Source organism: Xiphias gladius, chromosome 17 (genome assembly GCF_016859285.1).
Source record: "Xiphias gladius isolate SHS-SW01 ecotype Sanya breed wild chromosome 17, ASM1685928v1, whole genome shotgun sequence".
NCBI lineage: Eukaryota > Metazoa > Chordata > Actinopteri > Istiophoriformes > Xiphiidae > Xiphias > Xiphias gladius.
Window position 1 is genome coordinate 6789530 of NC_053416.1, and position 27222 is coordinate 6816751.

Here is a 27222-nt window from a genome sequence, read left to right on the forward strand (position 1 = left end):
AAAACTATAGTAATTTTTTTTTTTTTTAAATGTAGCAATCGAGACCTTTTTGACCTCTGGTCAAAATCTTCAGAGAGCAGTGAGGTGTTCACTGGGGGACTCGTTGTTAAAATGAGACTCACCTCGACTAGCTACAACATCAAAATGCTGCGGACACCTGAACGCACCAGTAACAATCCAGTGTAATATATATAAACAACACCAATCACAAAGAGGCCCTTCTCCATGAGTATACTTCTGATAGTATAGAGCTGATGATACTTATTTACTTTATAATAGCGGGCATTTTCAGTCATTTGTAGTATTGCTACTTTTGGTTTGCTAAAAGATCGAAATATTTGCACCCCCCAGACCCATTCGCCGCTTATTTTCCCTTTTCCATCGAAGCTCTGCATGTTTACTGGCCCTACCTTTATTCTGAAGGTTTTTGCTGCCGGACATCCTTATTTACTCTGGCTGTTGGCTCGTCGCTGGCTGGTGCTGCCGCACAACCTGTTTGTTGAGCGCCCTGTGTGGCTTATTAACACCCCGAGTTTATTATAAGCTGGCCCGAATCCTAATGGGGCTTTAAGTCGCCGTCGCCAGGAAGAGAGAGAGAGATCTAGCTGTCTGTCTGACAGCAGACTCGACAGCATAACGACTATGTCCTGAGCTTGAATTTGGCGACGGAATTAGACTGAGAGAGGCTTTTCAAATGTAGCTTGTTAGCTAGCTGCGTCGCGTACAGTGTACACACAGCCTTTTTGTTCTTCCCTTGGGCTGCCTCTGCACGACACATTATCACCAATGTTAAGCACAGGTAGGTCGCAAAAACAGCGGCTGTTTCGTTGAAAGACGTGTCAAGAATAACTCCTGGTTGTCAACCTCAGCCCCGGGGCTAACCCTCGGTCGCCGACCGCTTTAATGGCCGGAAATCCGAGGAGGGGCGCCGGTCTCATCGGCTTGATGAAGGACGCCTTTCAGCCTCACCAGCAGCCTCTCCAGCCTCACCAACCTGCTGTGGTCGATAAGAAAATGGTGGAGAAATGCTGGAAACTCATGGATAAGGTATCGATGTTATTGTTTTTTGATGTTTTTTTTTTGATGAAATTGTCAGTATTCACTGCCACGTCCCTCTTTTTCATCATCGTCATGGGCAAAAATTGTTTGGACATGACCATCTTAGACCTGAACTTTTATATTATCATACACACATTTTGCCTTAACTTACTGTGAAACTGCCTCTACCAAAAAACAACAACAACAAAAAAAAAGATAGTTCTACGAAATCCCGTGGCATTAGATTTAGTTTCTGACATGCATACAGAAAGGTATTCGGGCATTCAATCTGTCTGTGATCTCAATGAAAAAAATTGAACCACAAACAAGCTGAAAATACAATGTAAGTGTCCCTGATGCGTTATCTCATTGGGTTAATTTATAGTGAATTGGGTCACAGTGACAATAATCTGTTGATCACTATGCCAAGGACTTTGTGGTAACACCACAGGCCCATGGATATCCCAGGGAGAACACCCTATAATTGGTATTAGATCAAAAGAGAGGTATGTATTTGTTGTGTGGGGGAAAAGCCTTGGTTTTGTACAGCATATTCCTCGCCGACTGTCGCCCTAGTCCCTTTACACAGTTTCTAACTGTGCTAGACAGAAGAGAGGAAAGTAGAGAGGGATGAGAAGACAAGAATTCGCAAGAGATGAATTCACGAGGGCTAGATTAAAGAGAGAGAGAGAGACAGCATCAGATAAAGACAGGGTGCGATAAAACATTGCATGCCTGTACTATGCAAAGACGTGACTTTGCTGCCTCATTTACACCTACAGTGTGATGTGTCATCATGTCACATGGCACTGACTGATCCCTTTGGCTATTTGAAGTTTTAAAGCTTTTAATACCTGGGTTATATGTTTCCTCTTAGGACTGGCTGATAATATGGTATAAGTATTTATTGCCTTGCAGTGGAACTATATCGTGATAATATACTGTAATCAGAAAGTGGTACAGTTAGTTATTGGAGGTTTCATGTGAGGAGATTTGTTTGATGCAATGCGTAAGAGTGGAGCAATTTGTTGTGTTGAACATCGCTTTGATTATTTTATCTGCTTTTTGATCGCATTTTCCTATTTATTGCATAATGATAGAAATAATCTTCTCATCATTATTTTGATATTTCAGCCATATCTCGCAACTCTGTTGCCTCAGCCCCCGCAAGTGTAACGTGTCATGTTGTAAAGCTAAGCAAACATTAAAAGTACTCAGCCTGTTGCTGTCACAGTTTCTTAATTAGCTTAAAAAAAAAAGCCCACAAACCTAAATTGTTCCTCTTTCTTCTGCCCAAGCAAAAAGTAAAACGCCTCTAAAATTGTTATTAAAAGGAACTGCTAAATTGATCATTCAGTCAGTATTTACATTCTTCATTCAACTGAACTAAACATGGCAGGTGTGAAAGCTCCTGGTTAAGTTGTTGACATGATGTTTGAAGAACTTTGGCTTAATGTAGACGGAAATTACAGCTTGTTTGATTCATTAAAAGCCAGCAAATTTTAGGTACTTCATATCCATGCATATTATTGCACTGACACTTCCACTACTGTTATTATGGTCTTATTATTACAGCAGAATTGTTGTCCCTCTAGAACTGGGTCTTTCAGGATAATTCTAGTTTATTACAAATTGGGTCTATTTTTCCTATTTTGTTTGCATGTTAAAAGAGTCTCAAGGGGCCATTATGTTTCCTATCCAGGTGGTGCGTTTGTGCCAGAACCCAAAGGTCGCATTGAAGAACAGCCCCCCCTACATCTTAGACCTGCTTCCGGATACCTACCAGCACTTACGCACCATTCTGTCCCGATACGAAGGCAAGATAGAGGTCCTTGGGGAAAATGAGTATTTTCGCGTGGTCATGGAGAACTTGACCAACAAGACTAAGCAGACGATGAGCCTTTTTAAGGAGGCCAAGGAGAGGATGTATGAGGAGAACTCCCAGCCCAGGTAGGATTATGTCTTGATGAGATCTCGTTCATCCTTGTTGGGGAAGTAGGCAATTACTTCTGGATGCAGCAAGGGAAAGGAGCTGCAAAGCAGGGACAGTGTTTGGGTAACTTACAGATGTATCAAAGATTGAGCTAATCATTGTTTGAGTTGGTTCCATATCTATAAAATGAGCCTCGAAAATCATTATTGTATGATACTACCTACATTTCCAGTGCTGCTGCTGACTAAAGCTACCTCTGTGTTACAAATCGTATGATCTAAACATTAATTTACTATGGATTACAGGTCTTTACAGAACAGATTTGCACACAGTATTGGTTGAGTCAGAATAGGTGGTCTCATATATATATATATGCGGAGTATAAACTTTTGTATGTATCCAGTCTGTTGTATTTGTTAGGAAGAAGCAAATCTTTTCCAGACTAAAAAGCAAAATTGTAAGTAAAGCAATATATTGGGAGATCTCTGTCCATTTTGCCAGTGTTACTGTTTAATTTCTATGAGACCACGAGAAACAGAATTTAGAAACGTATCAGAGTAACTCATTTACATTGCAGTGGCCTAGTTTTTCCACAGCTATTATTCTGTTAGGTCAGTATTAAGTTTGCAGTGACCTACTGACATAATTATAGTTCATTTCTATATAAGATTGCTGAAAAGTTTTTACACACTCCATTTTTACACTTTCCATCACTGTAATGAAATGCAGCTTATGACATTTGGCAATAGTAGACCACCCGTGTGATCTGAAGGAAAATAATTCAACTTTATGAAAAAGGCATGATAAAACTGTCGCAATCACAGCCACTTCCTCTGTTTCTCAGAAAGCCATTACTAAGCGAAAGTTCATCCTTCCTCTGATGCACTCTTGATTTTAATCAGGCATTCCTGCATAGATTCTGCGCGTCAACAACTATTGTTGGTGAATTGGTTAGCAGATTTAGGCTTTACTGAGGACAGTCTGTCAACTGGACTATCAAAGTTCAGACCTCAGGGTCAGAACTGTCTTCATGTTCAAGGTGTTTTTGTAAAGCCATAGCTTATTGTGCCATTTTTCCTCTGTATGTTTAGATGGTTGTTTTTGTGTCTCTTTTATGAGGTGAATAATGTAGTTTGCAGTTAAAATTTTTAAACACTGGCTTGGACTAGGTTTATTATAGCTAGATTATATACTAAACGAAAAATTCAATAGTATAGGTCTTGTGGTAGACACTGTGGTTTAGGGCCTACAGTATACCAGAGCTGTAATCACTCATGCTACTCAGTCCTTGTTATTTTGTATTCACACCAGAAGAGTGTGGGCTCCCTTTAGCTGAAAAGTAGTGGTTCGGCGCTTAAGACAACGTAGAAGTCTGAAATCAACAGCTATAAATATAAGGTCAGTGGACTGGTAAAGGTCAATAGGCAAATCTGTGTAGGACAGCAACTAATGCTTATTTTTATTATCGATTAATCTGCCGATTATTTTCTTGATTAATCTTGTTGACTGTAAATTTACAGAAAATAGTAAAAAAATGTCCTTCGCAGTTTCCCAAGGTCCAAGGTGAAAAATTCAAATATCTTGTTTTTTTTTTTTTTTGTTTGTTTTTTTACCAAAAGCCTAAAACCCAAAGATATTAAGTTTACAATGATATTCAATAAAACAGAGAAAAGCAGAAAATACTCACTCAAGAATATGGTCAACAGATGTTTGACTTTTTGCTTGAAAAGTAAGGAAAACGTTTATCAAAACAGCTGTTTTCTATCGATTGACTAATTTTTTCAGTTTTTTGTTTATGGGCAAATTTATGAATCATAAAAGCCAAACAAGATATTAAAACAGTGGAAAGAAGTCTAAAGTTTGATTGAGGTTTTAAAATGGGGTTGGTTTTAACATAACACCATTTGACTGACATATTAAAACAAGTAGAAAAGGTGGAATATGTTACTGAGTGTAAAAGACTTGTAGCATGCAGACTGTAATAGCGCTGAACTTTTCACAGTCTGAATGGCATCTCTGTTGACATATGTGGAAGTTGTGGGTGAGTGAAAAGCATTTGGAGAATTGATAAAGATGTAAACTGTAAATACAAGCGTAATTTGCCTTGTTTAGTAATGGATATGTACATACATGCATGTTTGTTACTGTAATCTGTAAACTGTAATCTTTCTGACAAGTGATATGACGAAAAACGTAATCTGATAGTTTCCTGTACTAACTTGTCTTTGTTTTGGTTTTTTTTTTCTCTTTCGCTTCCTCTACTGTTACTCAGGCGAAACCTCACCAAGCTGTCTCTGATCTTCAGTCACATGCTAGCAGAGCTAAAAGCCATCTTCCCCAATGGCCTCTTTCAGGGTGACAACTTCAGGATCACCAAAGCTGATGCTGCTGAGTTTTGGAGAAGGTCCTTTGGGGACAAGTGAGTTTCTACTTCACCAGATGTTAAACATGTCCAAAGATGAACTTAATGAATTAATGCATTAACTATGCAAAATTGCATCTGTGGTTCCTTGAGTAGAACCAGTTTTGCAAGTTTTTATTTTTGATTCTGTCCGAGTGAGATACATTTTACCAGACTACTCTCTGTGTTTTAGCTTTCCGTTCACAGTGATTCTGTTTAATAGTTGCGGCCTTAGCTATAGGTTTTGAGATTGCGAGCACAGTGTATGGTATTCAAACCATGGGGACTGGTTAGGCTCCTAATTCTCTTGCTTTCTGCCCCCCACCTGCACGCATGAAGGACCATAGTGCCATGGAGGACATTTCGTCAGGCTCTCCACGAATTTCACCCCATCAGCTCGGGCCTGGAGGCCATGGCCCTAAAGTCCACCATCGATCTCACCTGCAACGACTACATCTCGGTCTTTGAGTTTGACATCTTCACCAGGCTCTTCCAGGTAAGGCTCATAACAGTAGTGAGTGTTTTGGGGATGTCATGGTATCCACAAGTCCATGTTGTAATTCAATGTAGAATTAACATCTGATCTCTACCTTTTATGAATTTTTCCAAAAACCCAAGTGTAAATTAACTGTTACTCAGACCATCAGACATCTTAAAAGGAAATCCGATTTTACGGTGAAAGGCTTACAGTCCTAAATGAGTGAGGGAATAAAAAATGATGCCGCGTGGAGATGAAAAACAATGTTGTTTTTACTGTGGTCTGATGTCTAAGCGATGACGTTCATTGCTTTGGCACACGAGTATCAGTTTGGGTAATCACTCCTTTAGTGAGTCCAGCAACAGTGTCTTGTATCCCCAGCTGTGTGTATTGTGAGCTTGTTATTTGGGCATGTTTAGGTTTTGAGTTGAAGCAAACAGAAGGCAGGCAGATGACCAAGTTAAATAAACACTTCCTACAGACTTGATGAAAGAATTACGTTCCTTTCTGGTTATTCTAAAATATGATTTTGGCAGTAAAGCTGAACAAAAACAGTTGATATCTGTATCATGAACACTGTTGGGTTTTTTTGTGTGTGTGTGTGTGTGTGTGTGTGTGTGTGTGTGTGTGTGTGTGTGTGTGTGTGTGTGTGTGTGTGTGTGTGTGTGTGTGTGTGTGTGTGTGTGTGTGTGTGTGTGTGTGTGTGTGTGTGTGTGTGTGTGTGTGTGTGCGCATGTGTTTTGTAGCCATGGTCGTCTCTTTTAAGGAACTGGAACAGTCTGGCAGTCACACACCCTGGTTACATGGCCTTTCTCACCTATGACGAGGTCAAAGCCCGACTGCACCGGTTCATTCACAAACCCGGCAGGTGAGACACAGACGAGCCCTTAGAACCACAGATACCCGAAATACATTTCTGAACACTTTTAAAAAGAAAACATATCTGCATCATTATCCTACGTGGACCAGAAATACATGGAACTACGGAAATAAAACTCCTTGATATTAAAGTTTTGGATGACTCTTACGAGGGAGTGTCGAACGGTCAAATTCTCAACCGCATTACACATGTTTTTGCAGTTGAAAACTTACTGTTGGTTGAGGTTGTTGTCTTTTTTTGTCAGTTATATCTTCAGGCTGAGCTGCACCCGGCTGGGCCAGTGGGCAATTGGCTACGTGACAGCGGATGGGAACATCTTGCAGACCATCCCCAATAACAAACCGCTTTTTCAAGCCCTCATTGATGGATACAGAGAGGGATTGTGAGTCCCACTACAACACAGTGTCAAAGCACCAATTTATACCTTTTGGGGTATAGTATGTTATAGTTTATACGTGCCTCGAGCGATGGGTTAGAAAAGGTTAGAGATTGCTGTAATGACTCCAAAATAGTGGTTTTTGGTCAGCATATTGAATGAATGTCTTTGTCTTTTACTGTGATGATAATGGGGGAAGAGAATGACTGACTGAATGAATGCAAACAACAAAATGGGGTATCAGGACTACAGGTTATTAAAGCTCTGTGATAACTGGGCACCATAGCGACAGAAGGTCAGAGTCTCAGCTGCAGTCTGTTCCACTTACACAATAACTCTGTGTGCGCTAAACACAGCTTTCAAATTTGACTAAGAAATTCATGTGGAATGGTTACAACGTTGTTTACATCGTCCGTGTTCATTAGAAACAGAACATGTATCACTTCAGCTCTACAGTTTCGCTCAAGTTTACTACCCACCATACCAAATATTAGATCAGGGGATTCTTAAGGGTCTTACGCTGTGGTGCATCCAGCAAAGTCACATACATCACTCGTAAAATTTAAAATAATATTTTCAACGAAAAAGTCAGCACATAGATCTTTGACATTGAGTGTTTTTGTTTTTTTTTGTTTTGTTATTTTGTAGTCATGTATTACGGCATTCATCTCTTGCAGCATGCAAGGAATGCTTCACTTAAAATGTATCTGTAAAGTATAAAACGTTCCTACCATGAAAAGGTGGCTGTAAAAAGTTTGAAGCTTGCTCCTTGGTGGAGGACTGCAGCTGTTGTCAGTTTGGATTCAGAACAGTCACAATTGATTCCAATGACAAGACATATCAAAATGTCTAGAAATCCCCGCTGCCATGTAACCCACCTCTTTGCTGTTGACCCATATGTTCAGTGTGTTGCAAACAATTTTCATCTGACTAATAAATTACTAAATAGTTAGTGCAACACAAAAATAAGGCACTGTATTAGTGTTTGGAAGCGAATATCTAGTGGACATTTGAAGAACTATATTTAAAATACACTGCACCCTTCAGCTGAGGCAGAGGTTCTTGATCTTAAAGCTGCTCTACTGAATTATTTTAAATGAACAAAAGAAAAAAATGACGGTTTAACGTGAAAGGGGTCTTTTGTAGTGACAAACCTACAAAGAATTATTCCCAAGTTTGGGAGCGTTTCAGCGTCTTTAGACTAATTGTTCTGGTTTCACAGCTAAGTTGAGAATTTTATATGATACTGTGGTGTGTGTGTGTGTGTGTGTGTGTGTGTGTGTGTGTGTGTGTGTGTGTGTGTGTGTGTGTGTGTGTGTGTGTTTTATATATTTGGTGTCTCCCTAGCTATCTGTTCCCAGATGGCCGGGCACAGAACCAGGATTTAACTGGGCTGTGTGAACCTTCGCCGCAGGACCACATTAAAGTTACTCAGGTTTGGCCCTGTTTGTGTATCATCTGCATACCAGTCATCCATTTTCTTCTGCCTCAGGAAATCTGTTTTAACACATGTGCAATAGTCACACAGCAAAAGATGTACAAGGTAAATTGGTGCCACCATGTTACGCTACGATATATTGACCATTGTACTGCTCGACAGAAGTAGACATAGACAAAAACATTAACATAGTAAACATTAGAAAAAAAACATTAATTATAAAATTAAGTAAATAACATCTTAATCGTGATAATGAATAAATAAAACCCTTTAGATTGAGACTTACATGACCAGTAGGTGTTAACAACTATAATCTTCCATATAAACAGCCTTTGTGTCGTCCTCTTCCTCCTTCGTCCCTGTAGGAGCAGTATGAGCTGTACTGTGAGATGGGCTCCACTTTCCAGCTTTGTAAGATCTGCGCCGAGAACGACAAGGATGTGAAGATCGAGCCTTGCAGGCACCTAATGTGCACCTCCTGTCTGACCGCCTGGCAGGTGAGGCTGTCTACTACACACTATAAAGTTTTATTGGTTTGTCACAGTTCTGTAAATCCCAACAGGTGGAAGGGAAGTCTGTCTTTCTTTTGCTTACTGGTGTAAACATGTATTTATATCAAGCTTATTGTTGTGGTGCACTGAAATAATCACATTTGCTACCAATTAATAATGGCACCAAATATACCTTCTATTTTTCAAATAGTGGCCTTTATTTTCCTCAGCTGCAGAGACAACCAGGCAGTTGTTTGAAACAGGTTTATATTACATATAGACCCTTCATTCAAATTTCCTGTTTCATATTTTCTCATATTTAGGTAAAAAGCGTTGCTGTTTTCTGATCTTACCTCATTTAAATTAGCTTTTTTTTTTTTTTTTAATGGCAAAGCAAATTCAACACCTCCATGTTTATTTGCTGTCTTGATAAATGCAGAAAAAGGTACATTTCCACAGCACTAATTCAGTACAAGCTGTGTTCAAGCTCTATTCTCTAACAGATAGGCTGGTTTTATTTCATTTTTAAGTTACCATCAATGAAACTCAACACTTCCTGCACAATAAAAGCTTGTTCCACAATAAAAGCCTTCCAGCTGCTCAAAGTATGTAATCCCACCAGATCCTCGTCGGATTTTCATTTGAAACATACACAAAAAGTGTTGAGTTTCTTGATGATTGCATTGAACATTGATGTTAAAAAAAGTGATTGAAAATAAGTAGTGTATCAGTGCACTAATTATGACACAACTGTTGTACTGATGCCAAATTTACCTTGTGTTGACTGGAGTTCACATGTTAAATTCAGCGTAACGGACAATGCATTGCTCACCACTCTGTTACTCTGAGTTTCAGAACCGAAATACTATTCTCACTTACTAATAGGTTAATTCAGAGTGATTTTACTGCACCATTCCTATCCTTACCAATTATATATGTTAAGTTGCTGTTAATGAAACTCAGCACTCTCTGCAGATGTAGTTTGGTCAATAGTCCCTTCACCTTTATACGTCTTTTTGATCTTTTGAATCATGGATTTGGCCTAAAAACAATGTAAATTTAGGTCCAACATAAAAATGTGGAAGAACTTAAGAGATTTAAATATTTTACACTGCCACTACTTGTCTTTATCTCATATCTCGTATCTGACCTTAGGCTGCTAAATTTTAAACTTCGCTCCCTGTGTGTACGTATCAGGAGTCAGAGGGTCAAGGCTGCCCATTTTGCCGCTGTGAAATTAAAGGCACGGAGCCCATTGTGGTGGACCCCTTCCACCCGAAGGCCAGTGGGGCTTCTTTTGCTGGTTTCCAGGGATCCAGCAGAGCAGAAGTTGCTGGGAATGACGAGGAAGAAGATGATCGCCTGGAGGACCAGCACCTTGTCATGAGCAGGCTCGCCTGCACCAAGGTAAGAGGACCACATACAGAAGGTTTATACGTCAGGAAGCCTCAAATACACAAACATCAACTCGAAAGACATTCACCTGATTAGATTTATTCTCAAAAATCCATGTGGAATCATCTTAGTCACTACTGATGAAATTACCTGTTGTAGAACTCTCTCTATTCTATTAGTTTAGATTATAGTAGCAAAATTTAAATATCATTACTGGTTCCTTGCAACATTTCTGTGTGTGTTTGTGTGTGTGTGCGTCACCACCAGGTTGAGCGTCCACCATCTCCAGTGTCTCAGCTGCCCCCAGTGCCCCCCCGACTGGACCTCTTGCAGCAGAGACCCTCTAGCTCCCACAGTGCACTGGGCCAGGGAGCCACAGCCAAGGTAAGGGTGTGTGTGTGTGTTTGTCCTTTTTTTATTTTTTTATTTATCGAGAGCAGACTGGCAGACCCAAAAAGCTGCATCTTTGCTTACGCGCATTCAAATGATTTATAACCGGAGCAATGGAAAACTCCAGTTATTAGAGCTATCATGAAAATAGTAACCAGGTCATCTTAGTTGAATTAAAGTTGTAATCATACAAAGCATAATTTGGTTGACAGTGCTCTCCCATTTCCTACTGGCCTGAGTAGAGTCAAGTTCCTGTAAACTGTGTAAACTCCTGAATGTTTGTATTTACAATCGTCAACTGTGTGCATGTAACAAGGAGATTAATGGTCAGGCCCACTCAGAAAATCCTTTAATTTACAGCCAGGCTTACTAACACTTTCAATGAGAGGTCCTCATCAGTATTGAAGTCAAAGGATGTGTGTGTAAAAGTATCCTCTCATATTTGCCGGTTAATAACATCACCATCTGCTCCTACCTTCTCTCCAGATGACAGCCACTCACAGAGACAAGCCTCTACCTCTGCCTCCGTCCCTGAGAGAGCTGCCACCTCCTCCCCCTCCGGAGCGCCCCTCCCTGGTCGGCCCGGACTCCAGACTCCAGAGGAGACCCCTGCCCTCGACCCCCGACCAGCCCACCTGGGCTTCCAACTATATGGTCCCACGTCCTGCAACCAAGGCCCCCGCAGCCCTGTCCTCCAACCCTCAGAGCAACGAAACCAGTGGAGAGGGAATCAAACCCCAGTCAGCCACCAACGCCGTCTACTGTCTGGCTGCACGGTATGGAGCTCTGCTGCTGTGAGCTGCAGTGGATAGGTAGTAAGAGCAAGTGGCTGTAAATGGATGAATTAAAGTTATGCTGTCATGGTAACAGAATTTAGATTTTGATACTATTATTACACAAAGAGGTAATATGTGAAATGTAATATGTGAAAGGGCTTTTGGTTCCAGCATCACTCACACTGCTATGAGACATTCAGTGTTATTCATTTTGCAGGACAAAAATATCCTTAAATTGTTTAATACTTTTATGATGTTTTCTTGTTGTCAGAAAAACCACCTTCATCTTGACCAACCGGCTCAACTGCCAGTTATGTTTGGTAGTGCAATTTAGAGAACAAAAAAACACAAGGAAATGATTTGGCACAAAGGGCACTGGAATTTAAACTTGTGTGTCCACATCATGGGAGATGCTGTCTAACTCAGTTGTTTGTTTTCCATTTTATCCTTTTTTTGCCCTCGGATTTCTTGTTAACTGTTGCCCGTATGTGGTCAGGTCTCTGCCAGCGTCAGCGATGTTGAGTGGGGAGAAGCCGTCGTCTGACTGCGAGGAGAATGAGTACATGAGTCCCACCTCTCTTCCAGCCACTGGTGCTCCCTGGGTCATAACAGGCTCCTTGGTGCCTCCACCACCGGCCCAGGCAAACCAACACAATGACATCAGGTAAACAGGAGAAGAAGAAGCGGTAATGCAAGGGCTTCCCAGGGCCATTAGTTGTCCTGAAGTGATCAGGAAGGGTTTATCGAGCATCTTAGAGTGTAAATCAGTGCTTGGACCAGAATTGGCACGGTACTAAAAGTTTTTTTTTTTTAGCCACTTTTCGGTCTACACCAATGTAGACTAATGAAAGCTAATATAGACATTTTGTTTCCGCTGTTCTCTGCCTGCTTTGGAGCTTAAGTTTGGTATTGCTCATGACGTGATACCAAATGCAATTTCATTGCTGCTCTTCATGATTGGTAGAAGAAGATGTGTGACATCACAACAAGAATGATTACAACAAACAAAACGTTAGTATTTGAGGAGCGGAGGCCATTCAGAAGAACTGGAGTCTGCGATGAGAGAGGTGAACCGGAAGATTTCTCAGCATCTGGCATAAATACTGATTCAACACACAGCCAGACAATGTAGGGAGATAATTAAAAAGATGAAACAAGACAAATAATTTCTACAGATTTGTCAGCTGCAAATTCAAACTGCAAGTCTCCTGTTCTACCACCTCCCAAAGGTGTGCCAATGGATTCAGATCTGGTGACTGGGGAGGCCACTGAAATGCACTGAACCCATTGTCATGTTCATGAAACCAGTTTCAGACGACTTTTGCTTTGTGACATGGTGCATTATCATGCTGGAAGGAGCCATCAGAAGATGGGAACATTGTGGCCATAAAGGGATGCACATGGTCCCGCTCATCTGCAGCTCACTGGATGTTTTTTCGTTTTTTGCACCACTCTGAGTAAACTCTAGACTGTTGTGCGTGAAGATCGCAGGAGATCGGCAGTTTCAGAAAAACTCACACCAGCCCGTGCCCTGGCAATCATGCCGAGGTCAAAGTCACAGAGATCGCATGTTTTTCCCCATTCTGGTGGTTGATGCTGGGTGAGTGTACATGTACCTGTATCTGCACGATTTTATACATTTGTACTGCTGCCACATAATTGGCTGATTGGATAACTGCATGAATGGAAAGCGTGCGGTGTTCCTAATAGAGTGTACATGTGCCACATAATTGGCTGATTGGATAACTGCATGAATGAGCAGGTGCGCGGGTGTTCCTAATAAAGTGCTGGGTGAGTGTACATGTGCAGTATATGGACAGTGGTGACTTAATGCTGGACTAAATGCTGCAATAATGTATCCGGAGCAGTAATTTTTATGTCCACAAGGGAGCTCTGGAGCTTCAGTTTTTTTTTTTTTTTGCCCAGGAATGCACCATTCCTTAACCCAGAAATTGATCCCTTTTACTTATTTGCTATTTTTCACCCCCTTGAGTATATAACTTAAGGGAATCAAACATATGCAGTGAAATGCATGAAATGACGACGGAGTCTGAAATACAGGACCAGAATCCACACACCAAATCAAGAATGATTAGAAATACCTCTGAAATGATAAAACCAGCAAGCTGTGTTATATGTTGTGATCCTAAAACCTGGTATTTTTGAGGCAGATTTGGAAAAAGGTGCAGATCAAAAAGACAGTTTCTCAAGTTGTTTCATCAGACGACGGGAAGTAGCGTTGCTCTTATTTTCTCATATTGCAATCAGTAAAGAGTTTTATTCAATATACTAAATATTTACTGTTTTACTGCCACTGAAATATATCCCCTGATCATATAATGTTCTCTCCTGTATATCTGCAATGTCTTGAGACATGTGATGAGCAGTTTTCAATTAAAAATGATTTGTTCTTTTCCATACTTTTTGCTGTATTTTGGTTAAGTTGCTTCTCATCTTAATTGCAGGTACAACTAGAGGTCTCCAGATTCATTTGAAATACAAAAAGACAAATGACAGAAATCTAGATCATTTTTGGACAGGACTAGATTTCGTGTAAAGACCGGCCATAAAGAATAACTAATAATAGCGCTGCGAAATCATTTTTTTCTCTCTCTGTCTTTTTGTCCCAGCAATGAGGCAGGTGAGAGTGATTCTGAGGACCCCCAAGTCTACGAGTCCATGTGTAATATCCAGGCCCAGGCTGGTTCATCTGAGACAGCACAGACCTCAGATCTGGGTAACAACACACCAAAGTATCACTCATAAAGGAAAATAAAAGGGAATATTTTTGCTGTTTACTCTTGTACCAGTATTACCCTGGCACCTAATAGTCCCTAATACAAGGACTTGAATACATTAATTCACTACAGTTTTTTACAGCTGTTTATTACTGATTATTTACTGTAATCACATTATTTTTCCCAGTAATCTAATACTGGATGATATGATAGGAGGAGATACCCTCATTAATTTGAATTTATGTCATATAAAGATAGAGGAACCTTGTGCCTTTTAGGGTATAAGTGAGAATTGCTCAATGGCTTCTTAAGTAAACCAGAGGAATTTTGAAACCCAGACTTTGTATGACTAAATAAGTGACAGGTTAAAGTACAGATGTAGTGTAACATTTCAAGTAGGGTTATCGTTTATGCCGTGCATATTATATTACATAGTACAGCTATTTCTGTTTTTCTGTTTTCTTTTTTTTCTGGTCACTCACTGTATGTGAACCGTGTATTGTATATTGAGTACAGGTAGTCATCAACGAGGTGTTTCTTTTTCAGACCACCCTCAACATTCAGCTGCGGTGTCCCAGGACAAGAAGGAGGAGACCAGTGTGGAGGATGTTTACGAGTATGACTGCCCCAGACCGGTCGTCCCTCCGGCCCCCACCAGAAGAACCCTGTCAGATATCAACGGCCCCTCAGCTGCCTTCAGCACCCTCAGCATGGACGGTACAGCAGAAGCAAGTATGTCATTTACGCGTTTTTATGCTTTTAAAATAATCTTCTGTCCGTGGGTAAAATGCAACTGGTCAGTGTATTGCACTGTTGTTTACTGGGCAGTATTCCTGTTTCCTGGGTAGTATTTGTGTGTGTGTGTGTGTGTGTGTGTGTGTGTTAGAGCCGTGGCTCATGTACAGCAAACAAAAAACACAATCTTAATATTTTAAGTCTTGATGAAAATTGCTTTACAAAAAGAGAACAGTAATTTAGACTTACCAGTGTTTGATAAATGCCTCTAGATTTAAACTGACAACTACAGACGTTCCTTCAACCAGCATTATTAAGCGTCTGTTTTCTTTACATTATACATGTTTTTTGACATAACAATAAGTGGCTGTACGGCACCGCAAATTACTGTCACGACCACACTGAAATCACCATAGCATAGACTAAAACTGCTGACAGGACTTTAGGCGACAGTGACTGAGTGACCACAATAAGTTTCATGGTTGTTTCAAAGTCATGCAAGAGTCTGGCCACGGCTACAGAGGCAAAAAAAACCCCAAACTTTGTAATTTCTTTTTGTTTTTGTTTTTTTATTTAAAGGTGGTTGCTCTGTCTTTGGATAACGCTAGTAGCCACCCATCATTGCTATTAAAACCTGTCACTCATCATGGTGTGATCCACGCTCAAGTGTTACCAAACATAATAAATCCATAACCTACTAAGGAGCATTAACTCTCTGTGTTCACTTCTCTGTCAGCTAAGTTAACCAACACAAATAAAAAAACCTCTGTATTCCTCCGGGCGCTTAAATTTAACACTTTTACTAACTCGTCTACTTAACTGTGTGTTTCCAGGTATGTTTGCAGTAGGTGTCGACCCTGAACGTCCCCCCAAACCTCTCCCACGGCGAGCAAACTCCGACCGACGACCTCGCCCTTTAAACCGTGAATATCCTGCTCCGCTGCCCTACCTCCCCGGTGCTTCCTCTGCCTCCTCCCCTCCTCCTCCTCCTCCTGCTGCGGGCCCTGGAAGCCTGGCCCTAAACGGGGAGATTGAATGCCTGATGTCCCAAGGCTACTCCATCCAGGACATCCAGAAAGCCCTGATGATCGCCCAGAACAACCTGGAGACGGCGAAGAACATCCTGCGCGAGTTTGTCTCCATCCCCTCCACGGCACACATTGCCACATAGTCACTCCAGTGACACTCATCCTCTCTGTCTCGTCTCTGTCTCCACTCTGTGCCATTATCATGGATAGCATTTACCAAGCACTTTTCCTGCAGGGCCATGAGTACTTGCCGAAAGGCTTTACTCTGAGCAGTAACGCTGCGTTCAAGTCATATCGGAAGAAGAACAGCTACATCATCTGCAAGTTGTAATCATTGAAATACCCATAAAAAGTCATTTGTTACAAACATTGAACAAACTGCAGCAGGTGTTGCTTTTCTAAGAGGAGTTTCAGGGTGAAAATGTATTATTTTGATTATCGTGGGCTACTGTTAAACCATTGCCAAGTATTTGACATTGAAGCCTCAGAATCCCTTGGGGCTTTTTGGCCCAGCTAGAGGAAGCCCGGGGATGGCCGTATCCATCTGTCGGCTGGTGCAAAACCTTTAGTCCACTTTGGTCGAAGGAGCAGCTCCGTCTTCGAGACAGACATTAGATCTGATATGACCTGAACGCAGCATACGTGGAGAGTCAAAGCCCTTGAACGTGTGCTCTATGTAGCGAAGCTTTGACCTTACTGTGCTATGCTGAGGTCGACTCGTGCTGTGGCAGTGTTTCCCCCCCCTCAGTCTGAGTACCTTCTCTCATTAAGCTACCTGTTGAAGCTACACGGACTTTAATCAGTCGAGGAAACCTGTGGGTCGCTGTTTTTGACTGTGTCCAGAGGGTGTCCCAGCGCCGGCAGCCGTTCAGTTTGGTGCTTTACAGGCTTCTCGGCAAATCGTGGCGTACGAATACGTAGCGACACCAGTTCGGTCGGAAAATTAGCAATTAACTCCGCGGTGTGTGTGCTCACGCTGATGAATGTGAATGTTTAGTTGCAGTGAAGTAATCCAGGGCTTCATGTCGTACGTGTCACTGTGGCTTGCTCTGTTTCGATGGTCAATTGACAAGTTTAACATGACTCCGTGTCTCCTCTCGGCTCCCCGATCAATGATGGTTCTATAATGAAGTAACAAGATTAATGTTTAAGTATTCTCATAATGTGTCGTGCTGTGTGTGGTACTAACAATGGCTGAATTTTTAGAAGTCAGTTTTTGTTTAGTTTTTTTCCATTTAACTCCCTGGTTTCCTTCCACCTTTCGAGGTCGTCTGACACTGAAAAGCTGATTTTATTTAGTCAAAAGCTTATGTATACTCATATAGTTTCTTACTAAAAAGTGAAAAGACTTTTAACATTGAGCTGTTACATTTCCTCTCACACGTTTATGTACGCATGTTTAGATCAGTACCACACCTATACCCAGAACAGCTTCGCTGGGTGTACTGAAAAATCATACTGAAGGGATTTACACTGAGCTCTGAAGCTAAAAAAAAAACAAAAAACCTGAAGTCGGTGTGTTTTCATGTGGACACAGGTGCTCTGTAATAAGCCAGGGTTATATGTACTGATGAATGAACAGATGCTGAAAGGACGCGCAGGGATGATATTATAATGTTGGCAGTGTCGTGGACTCAAGACATATTCTTACAGAAACGTTCCAGTGATTGACTTTTTTTGCTACCTTACTTGCATTACATTGACACACAACCCACTATAATTAATGTTTTGTTTTTTTTTTTTTTTTAAATATCAGTTTTGCAATTTTTTCCCAAAGGTCATTCACTTCCTCCAGTCTCAAACTCCGGAGATTTGGTTACGATAGGACACCCATCATACATATCCCAGTCCCGGATGGACCAGTCACGGCCGTCAGACGTTTCAGCCACTGAGCAGTTCATCAGTGTCGCAACCTTCTAAAGCAATTGATGAGATATTAGAGCCGACATGATTAATCGATGAGTCGATCGAAAGCAAATTAATCTGCAACTATTTTGATAATTGAGTAATTATTTAAGACAGTTTCTTTCAAGCAAAAATATCCCACATTCCATAGTTACAGCTTTTCAACTGTGTGGATCTTCTGTTTTATTCGTCTTGGGTTATAGTGAATCATCAATTTGGGCTTTAGGAAATTGTAACAGGCATTTTTGACAATTTTCTGACATTTTATAGACCAAATGATTAATCGAGGAAACTATCAGCAGATTAATTGATAATGCAAATATTCCTAAACTGTAGCCCCACAAGTAATACAAATGAGAATGTTTTTATCATTAGTATTGCTGCAGTAGGGCTTCTGAGAAGGAGCACACTGTTAGTGAGTTACCGAGCACCATTTGAGTGGTGATTGAAAAAGAAAACTTGTGACATCTTTGCTTGCACATGGTTTGCACTGATTTTAAAAGAGGAGACTATCACTATGTGTTGGATCAAATTGCGTTCTTGTTTCTCAACATCCACGTGACAGCCACAACATGGCTGTACACGTAGACGCCTTGTTTTTTTTTTTTTCGTCCACTGTAAAAATTGCTAGGGAGATTGCCGACCATCCAGTGAGATCTTTTCATCAAAAGTCTCGTCTGTAAATAATTGAACGATTCTGCTGAGTGACTGAAATGTCAGTGTTGGACCAGGGCTAGTGCGAGTCTCAAGTCCTCAATTCAAAATCATCATCTGGACTTCAGTCACATCCATTCTCCCAACAAAATCTGAGCAGCTGTCACTCCCAGGCACCACACCCTTTGCCTTTTTATGTCACCCTATCAGTGGAGTTTTTTATATATGTTTTGTATTGTATATTAACCCAACCACAGGATCACAGGCACATTGAGAGCAAAGATGAAAAGATGACTTGAGTCCTCAAAGCAGGGAGTCTGCTCTGAGGTCAGGGCTACAACAGTGAAGAATGCAAATATATAGTAAGAGAAGCTCCATTTCACTGTAATTGATGGCTGTTCCATATTAATGTGCACATTCAGGAACGCCGCCAGAAGCCAGACAGGGCTGAGCGTCTCGTCTCCACTTTCACATACACACAAACAGGAAATCATGTCTGAAGTTTCCCAATTCCTCCTTTTTCTTTTCAAAAATAGAGGAACTTTGGTCACACGATTTCTGCAGCAACGTACACAGTAAATGTGCCTTCTGTCAGTCACACGTCAGCAGAGAAACCAAAACACATACTCCACATTTACTGCTTAAATGAAGTGGAAAGCTTTTTTTTTTTTTTTTTTGAGCCATTTCCTGACTGTTTTGTCATATTCAATACCACTTTATCAAGACCTTCGAGTTGGTTCTTCACATGGGGTCAGTCGACACGCAGCCAGCATCACGGGAGATTTCAAAAAACTGATAATTAGAGCCCAATCAGTACGTTTTTTTTTTTTTTTTAGGTCAAAGATAGATTTCTGAGAGTTAAATAAATTCAGTCGTTATGGACATTTCCCATAAATTTGGTTGATAAAAGTTTGTGACCTAGATATGTACGAAGTTGGACATTTTACACTTGAAGAATCCACTTTTTAGTGCTCCCTGGTGGACGAACTATGTAATGGCGACAGAGTTTCTAAATATCCTAAATCGGATCAGTGTTAGGGTAGTACACTGCATTCATCAAAGGAGAAAAAATTCTAATTTATCTTGCAAGTATAGTTGCAAGTACTTAGTTTTATGAGGTACTATTTACTAATTCTAATATATACTCTTTCATAATAAATCATTTCAAGTCTTTGTAACTTTAGTGAATGCAAGTTGCTACTGTAATTAGATATTTCTGTACTGCAGTTTCATGTTATTACTGTCAGACTTATATGCTGAATCTGGTATATTTGTCAATCTGTTATAATACTTTTTTCCCGGTCTCAGTCTGTAGAATCCATTCGGAGTTGCCTCCACGCTCTTGAAAAAAAAGCAAACAAAAGTATGCCGAATGTCATTAAAGCACTACGGATACATTGATGTAAAACAAAGACGAATTGCAGTAGAAGGAGCAAAACTTCGGACCCCACTGGAATTGTGAAGTGTAGATTGATCAGATCCCCGCAGACAAGGCCGAGGTTGTTGAATCTGGCATCTCAGTTTTCTGTCTTGCTGCGATCGCATGGAAATCTTGCAGCTTTAAATTTAATTGCCCCCAAACCAGAAGCATTTCAAAGCAGCAGGCTGCCCGTTATGTTTCCCCTCGGCTCGTTTTGATGCAGACAGGATGTCGTCAGCCCTTTGGCTGTGCGTCCACTTGATCTCAGCGTCCGAACACTAACGGGGGACTGACTCTTGACCATGAAAGTGCCACTGTGTGAGGATACACTTGAGGCTGACATCACTCCCAGAGGCTCAGCTGGCCCACACACACACACACACACACACACACACACACTTCCCCTCAGAGTTACAGGTAAACTCAGCTGGTGTGTTGGGGTTCAGATCCACTGGTTATTGATACATGTGGTATAATCATGCTAACTAGCCTGTTCAACAGGAACTTGCCTACTAAAAAGTTGTCTTCATTGCTTTGTTATTGCCTGTGTAAATATGATTTTATTTATTGTCTTTTTAATATCCTCAGCATTCATTGTGTTGCCATGTTTTCATGCCTAAGCCATTAAGATTTTTAATTAAACAGTATTTTCTTTAACATTTGATCTGTGGTTTGTCCATAATGACTAAAAGCTGTGATATGTTGTAATGAATTTAACCGTCTCCACGTATTCTAAGTCACGTAAGTCTGCAAAAGTCCAAAGATATCTGCATTTAAGGTATTAAGTATTATTACATTGTTATTAGTCCCAGAAGCTGTATTTGACGTCCCTTTTGCAAAGGTTTATTAATAACTCTTATTTTGAAGAGGTTTCTATAACATTAGTGATGCTGAGGACCGTGCACCAACCACTGTAAGGGATGGTGTGTCGGTATATTTTAAGTATTCATTTTCAGTACTTGCTCTCAGCGCGTCAAAATTATTAACTTATTTTTTTTAAATTAAAGAATAGATTCTTCCTCACATACATACAGTGTTGTCTATAATTATAAGAGGATAAAGCAAACAAAGGTGCATTTCAGCGACATCAGCTTCATCGGTATAGGCTAAGAAGTAGAATTATCGAACATATTCAAATACCAAATTTGAAATGAATTTACTATACATGTATTAAGGTGCACTGTGTGCTTCCTGTGGATTTGTACCACCTTGCAACAGTTAAATGACTGTACTGCAAATACTGTGTCGCAATGTATCATAAACAGTTTGCGTTTTTTAAGGTTCTGTTCACCCAAATCTCTCTGTGACCTACAAAAAGTTGAAAAAGTTCGTCAAGCGGTCTCATCAACAAATTCCATTTCCTGAAACTGTCCTAGTTAGTCTGGATAATCCACAGAACGCACGGTCGGTTTTTTTTTAATCGAGAGAGCAGGTCCCGGTTTCCTATCATAAAATGTACTTTGGTTAGTTAAATGCAATGTGGAAAATTGCAGAAAATTGCAAACTTTTTTTTTTTTGGTAAAAAAAAAAAAGTTTTGCAAAAAGCAAACTCATAACTTCATCATAATTTTGTCAACTGTTCTCCTTTATCTCAAAGGCTAAACAGATTGTCTTGGTCTGGAGTTGTACACTTTATGCCGAACGAATTACGGCCTATGTGTTTTGCAGTGAGAAGGGCAGCTCTGAGCTTAGGGTGCCTGAATTCATTGCAGATGTGAGCTGTGTTTTCTGTCCTACCTCCTCCAGGCTCCAGCTTGAAATCTGAGCTACTGCTGGAGTCATTTCCAGCTCGCGCTGACAGCGGTTTGGAGGCAGTGCTCCTTCCCGTCTCCTCACTGTGGGACTGTGCAGCGCTAACACTGAGCACACTGGGCTCGCTGTTGTTCTACTTCGTACTGAGCCCCCGGGCAAAAGAAAAGCCCAACAGTGATTATTTTCAAACTACTTTTTTTTTGCAGTGGTATGAAAAACAGCCTCTCTTTAAATGAAACATTTTTATTTGGCATTATTTTCTTGCAAAAAATATAAAAAAAAAAACGCAAGCATCAAAGGATCACATGTACAGTACTTAAATTACACACTTTTAGGAAAAAAAAAAAAAACATAACTGCAATGTTCACTTACAAACTTGTTTCCCCACTGGTGAAAAACCCAGAACAATAAACAAAGAATGCCATTTTTAAACTGAAAAGACGAGGTGCAGAGTTACTTATCGATCAAATCAGAAATATCTGACTGCACACAAGAGACGGTTGGTGTTATGGCTTTGTTCAGCTTCTCTAAACCATAATCACGGCATCGCACTTCACATGAGGACCTTTCTCGCCTGAGGACGTCCTGTACCTGGATATTTCTGCAACTTCAACATCTCAACTCAGTGGAAAAAACAAGAAATAAAAAAAAAAAAAAAAAAGAAAACATGTCACTACTTCGTTAATGTTGCAAGTCATCGGGGCAATGTAGCGCTCTCAGCAACAAAAAGTCCACATCTCTTCACAATAACCTACACAGTGAGCAATCAGTACATCGTATTCACAACACGGGCCTTAAGTAGCATAGCAGTGTTTATGCATGTTTTAGCTGATTTACTATAAATCGGGAAGACTAACCACTTTTCAAAGCATGCTGTACGGGAGCACCAGTTTGTGCCTCTCATCCATTATTACTTTCGAGTCACAGAGCTAAACAACCACTTTACTGAAATATAAATCTCTGGCGATCTTTTAAAAGCCCAGAATGTCATTTCGAAAACACTTGCCTCTGTTCCGAAGGTCATTTTCGATCCTACTTTTGATCCAGCTGGTTAGAGGATCGTGGAAATGCCTTCGAAACGTTGTATAATGACCTTTTGGGTTTTTTAAAAGGTCGTCAGCGACTTCTCTTTCACCGCCCAGCCCCCACACTCTTAACTCTATGACTCGAATTTAGTGACAATACAAATTGAAGGAGGGCTGCAGGAAGACATTAAAATGTATCCCCGGCTTCCACAGCGTAGCTTTAACATTAGTTTCACTTATGAAAAAGCACCTTGAAACCTGCTCTTGAGTTCAGTAATCCACCACAGTGTTTCCTGCTAATGCAGAGCAGACTTTCCTAATCAACCTGCAGCAACAACGGCATTACCACAGAATAACATTGTAAGTTTGAACAGACAACTGCCTCTTCACTGTGTTTGATTATCTAAGTCAAGCAAGTTTCAAGTGTCTGTCGATTCTCAAACTGCACAGATACACAGCAGCTACTGGCTGCCTGAAAAGAAAGAAATCAATTTAAAAAGGCGGTCAGCAGCACTGTACTGACTGTAATCCGTAGTATAAGGCTTAAACACGCACAACACTGAATGGCTTCTTCAGGCCCAACTACATCTCAGTGGAAACAAAGAAAACGCACAGAGCAAAACCAAAGAAACAAAAAAAAAAAAACATTCAGTGTATGATGCATTCTCAAAAACAGGCACAGCAGATCACTTACCTCTGACCTTTTCACCCTCGGTAACAGTCCAAGGCCGCCACTAGCAGGTCTGTACACTACATGTATTTACAAACAGTACGAGGGCTTGACAGTAGTTTGCAAAAGAAGGCCGCCAGTGTGTGTTTTGACAGGTTTTATAGATATTATTACTGTTACGATTATCCTGCGTTTCAAGCTTCAGTGTCCCCTGATGACAGAACAATTGAGCTGAGGTTTTTCCAACAAAACAAGACGTTGATTCGAGAGGAAATGTCTCAGTATTCCTTTTTTTTTTTTTATTGGGGGGGGGGGGGATTTTAAACATCAATTTCTACAAGCATTGGTGTCAATCAAAAATCAACCCGAAGCAAACACACTGACAAGCCTCCTCTCAGTGTCGCTGTGAACAGACAGTAAAGAGCTGCCGCAGAGGAGCAGCTAGCGTTTGGTCTCTGACATCTTGTCCCTTCCTAAGACTCACCTGGACCCATGAACACGGATCAACATGCACACGACCCAGACACTACCATGAAATGAAAATCTGAGTGCCAAAATATCTTAAATAACAAAATATATATAATATATACACTTTCATTAAAAAAAAAAAAAAAACGAAAAAAACCAAAAGCTGATAATGCATAAGAGACATCATCATACACACACTGAACAACAGCCAAGAGTTGAACATATTTTGAGAACAACTGGAGAAACTGAATGTTGAGGAAGCAAACATTCGTTCAAAAGGAAATAAACATCTGTACATACATGTGTGTTTGAGTGTGTGTGTGTGTGTGTGTGTGTGTGTGTGTGCGTGTACGGACGTGGTTGTGTGTTCCTGTGTAAATCTACTGAATACTGCTGGGAACAAAGCATGATGAGGGAATGTCCCGGCCCCGGGATGATGTTACCCTGCAGGTCTCAGATCAGTGGGAGTGTCAACGGCCTCCTCTGCTCCAAAGACACACTGACTGCTGGCTTCACGTGTCCTGCCTCCTGCTGCACAACATCACTGTCCAACCGCCGGGGACTTTACTGAAAGAGACAGAGGAGGACGTCCGTGCAAATTATACACACTGTCCAGCCACAAAGCTAATGAGCAAATCAGGATTTTGGCTACAGTGGCTACACATTACCTATGAGCTGTGATCTGCGATTAATGGGGAATTAACGGGTCTTATTTTTGTAGTTTTGTGTGCATGGAAGCACATCCGCCTCTCTAATGTTAAAACAACAGCTAGTAATACTGACAACACGTGTTTAAGTACACACGAGCTGCAGAAGCGAGACCCTGGTGGTAATTTAAGTGAGGTTTTGTTTAATATACCTGCTACTGCAAATGTAAGGAATCCTCCTCCCCCTAGTGGTACGAAACAGAAAAACGCTATACCTTTCCGCAAGAGACAAAACCTTACGCCATCGGAATAGTTTGAAAGACGCTATGATCACCCGCAGTTTCTAGACACGGTGGCTGTAACACGTAACATGAAACAAAAATACTAATCATGTTGCGTCATGATGCACAACAACGTGCAATGGCTACTTTTGTGCCCCCGGGACGTTGAAATTCTCCCATTCACGCTGCCATCTAGCTACTAGCAGCAGTCACTTTGGTCACATTTAGCAGCCAAGCAAACAACATCATGGCCGATGGAGATAAAACGGAGAAACATCAGACTGTCTCTTTAAGTCACAAACACCTCTGTTTGTGCTCCTGTGTATCAAAACCATGTCCAGACATGCTCGTGCCGTCACAATTTGCTTTCTGCATGCTAGCAGTGAGTGCAAGTTTATATATAACCATTAAATAATATGATGGAAAAGCCCTCTAATCAATAATATTAACTAATATTACCCCAAATACACTACATATCTAAAATGGCTTGTGTCTAGTTACGATGAACGGGGTGTAATTTGAAAAACGTCTTTTTTCCACTCTCCACTGGCCTTTCTCTAGCAACTCCCTCAAGACAAACTTTACATTGCAGCCTCACAACTCGGAAAACAAAAGAAGAGTCAAATTGTCTGGACGATGACTGTTGGGCGGGGGGGGGGGACACACTAGTGGGTCTTTTGTTTCTTTATAACGGCATAATAAGACAGTAATGTCATCCTGCTCACCCACCACAATAGTTACCTGGTGATTCGGGCCCTTTTTGTCTCCGTTGACAGCCTTTAGGAGGACAGCTTCCTCATTCTTTGTGTTGGTCTTCATCTCTACGACAATGTCATCTTTGGTGGTCTTCTCTTTGGAACTGCTGACAGAAACAAGAGTTGGCACTCGAGGCCTTCACAGGTCCACTCGGATCTGAGGAACTGAGACCCGACCCATCCCGAGGTTCTCTCTCTCGGTCTAAATCGAGTCGGTCAGGGTCCGATTTTACCGCGGCGGGTCTAGAGTCTGCGTGTCGGTGGGTTCAACACCCGGGTGGATGTGAATGGAACAGAGCGTACGTGGTACCAGCTCTGGTCAAGCGGTACGTCACCATCACCACGGGAGAAAACTGAGTGTTTCCAGGTGAGAGGGAGATTGAGAACGTCACCGTTCATTTGTTAGTTGTCATTATTCTACTTTTATTCTATAGTTTAATATGGGTCATAGTCTTTAAATTTTGGAAGTCAAACGTGCGGCTGGATTTGATTAGAGCCCGTTGTATTGTCCAGTGGATTGACATTAGGGCCAAAATGAAATGTTTTCGAAGTTGAAGGAAATTTTTTTCTTCGAAATGGAAATAAATCAAATCAGAATCGGATGCAATTCGTCCTGCAGCTTTTGTTCTGACGAGGGAACTGAAGCCAAGCTTATGTTAGATATGTCATTTAATATTTAAGATATAAATTACATTTTTTTTTAAAAACTGATTCATAGATATTAAATTAGATAGGACGTTGCCTTTTGTCTATCTATCGCCTAGCTGACGCTACAGAATGTTTTATTGCTGGTGCGGGAGGTGGAAACAGGACTTTCAATTACTTATAACCATTTGTCTTTGAAGCATATAAACAAATTCTTTTAGTTTCCATCACCTTACATTCGTTCTTGGGACATTAGCATCGTTACATTGCGGCTCCTTTCAGCTGCGGCGGTGCTGGTGTTCTCTGATCAGGGAATAATTATCCACGGGTCTATTCGGGTCGGGTCTGGCTCTGCCCAGGTCCCCCTCGGATCAGGTCTCTCTTTTTATAAAATTAATTACAGCATGTTGGGTTTGGGAAGGTTTTCCCCAGGCCCTTCTCAGATTAGGCCCAAAATGGGACCCATTTGGAGCTCTAGTTGGCACATGTGGAATTTGACAAAAACACGGTTAACTGCAGTGGGACCGGGTGTTATTACAAATGAGATCCTTATTCAGGATTAAGGATTAGGTTTAAGCCTTTCTTAAGTCACTTTGTTTTTAACATGTCTGCATCCACATCCTGTGAGAACCAGGAAAAACCCACTGAAATGTTACTTCCTCCTAATTTTAAGGTTTTGGATGCAGCTAAGAGGGATAGGCCAAGAGTCACATTCCCGCCTCATTAAAGGATAAGGCTGTCAATATTCTACATTTTTGTAAATGTCAATAAATCCCATCATAAGACCAAACCAACAATGAATTAGTTCATCCCTCAATACTTTCCCCCGACCTGTCTGTGGCACTCGGATCTTTAAAAACAGGTCACAAATATGATTTTTTTTAAAAAAAAAAGCTTTCCTCT

General features: G+C 40.9%; 2 protein-coding genes across 4 annotated transcripts in view; one reads left to right on the plus strand and one right to left on the minus strand.

Annotated features, from left to right (window-relative positions):
- The first annotated feature begins 469 nt into the window (after positions 1-469).
- On the plus strand, positions 470-20713 carry LOC120802301 (E3 ubiquitin-protein ligase CBL-like). 2 transcript variants are annotated; one of them, XM_040149974.1, is made up of 16 exons: positions 470-799; positions 870-1047; positions 2741-2988; positions 5244-5390; positions 5712-5868; positions 6597-6718; positions 6975-7112; positions 8454-8541; positions 8910-9041; positions 10233-10442; positions 10698-10814; positions 11307-11596; positions 12093-12260; positions 14227-14333; positions 14881-15066; positions 15903-20713. In XM_040149974.1, the coding sequence occupies exons 2-16, from the start codon at positions 904-906 to the stop codon at positions 16238-16240; spliced, it is 2592 nt and encodes an 863-aa protein (XP_040005908.1). In that variant the 5' UTR covers positions 470-799; positions 870-903; the 3' UTR covers positions 16241-20713. The 2 variants fall into 2 exon arrangements, with proteins under 2 accessions (XP_040005908.1, XP_040005907.1); XM_040149973.1 differs by having other exon boundaries at positions 470-1047.
- A 3491-nt stretch (positions 20714-24204) lies between these two features.
- The window catches only part of mcama (melanoma cell adhesion molecule a), an 80285-nt gene continuing 77267 nt past the window's right edge, over positions 24205-27222 (minus strand). Inside the window, exons 18-19 of one of the 2 annotated variants that reach the window (XM_040149975.1) lie at positions 25661-25778; positions 24205-24558 (exon numbers count right to left, since the gene is read on the minus strand). In XM_040149975.1, coding sequence (XP_040005909.1) covers positions 24556-24558; positions 25661-25778 — 121 coding nt within the window. In that variant the 3' untranslated portion in view covers positions 24205-24555. Of the gene's footprint in view, positions 24559-25648; positions 25779-27222 lie in introns of both variants that reach the window. The other variant, XM_040149976.1, reaches the window with a different exon arrangement.

What these genes read in the sequence shown, in the direction of transcription:
- LOC120802301 (XM_040149973.1), top strand. Translation starts at nt 904, where the DNA reads ATGGCCGGAAATCCGAGGAGGGGCGCCGGTCTCATCGGCTTGATGAAG. An exon ending in GCCAGGGAGCCACAGCCAAG is followed by an intron (nt 10,815 to 11,306) that starts GTAAGGGTGTGT and finishes CCTTCTCTCCAG; the next exon opens with ATGACAGCCACTCACAGAGA. An exon ending in AACCAACACAATGACATCAG is followed by an intron (nt 12,261 to 14,226) that starts GTAAACAGGAGA and finishes TTTTTGTCCCAG; the next exon opens with CAATGAGGCAGGTGAGAGTG.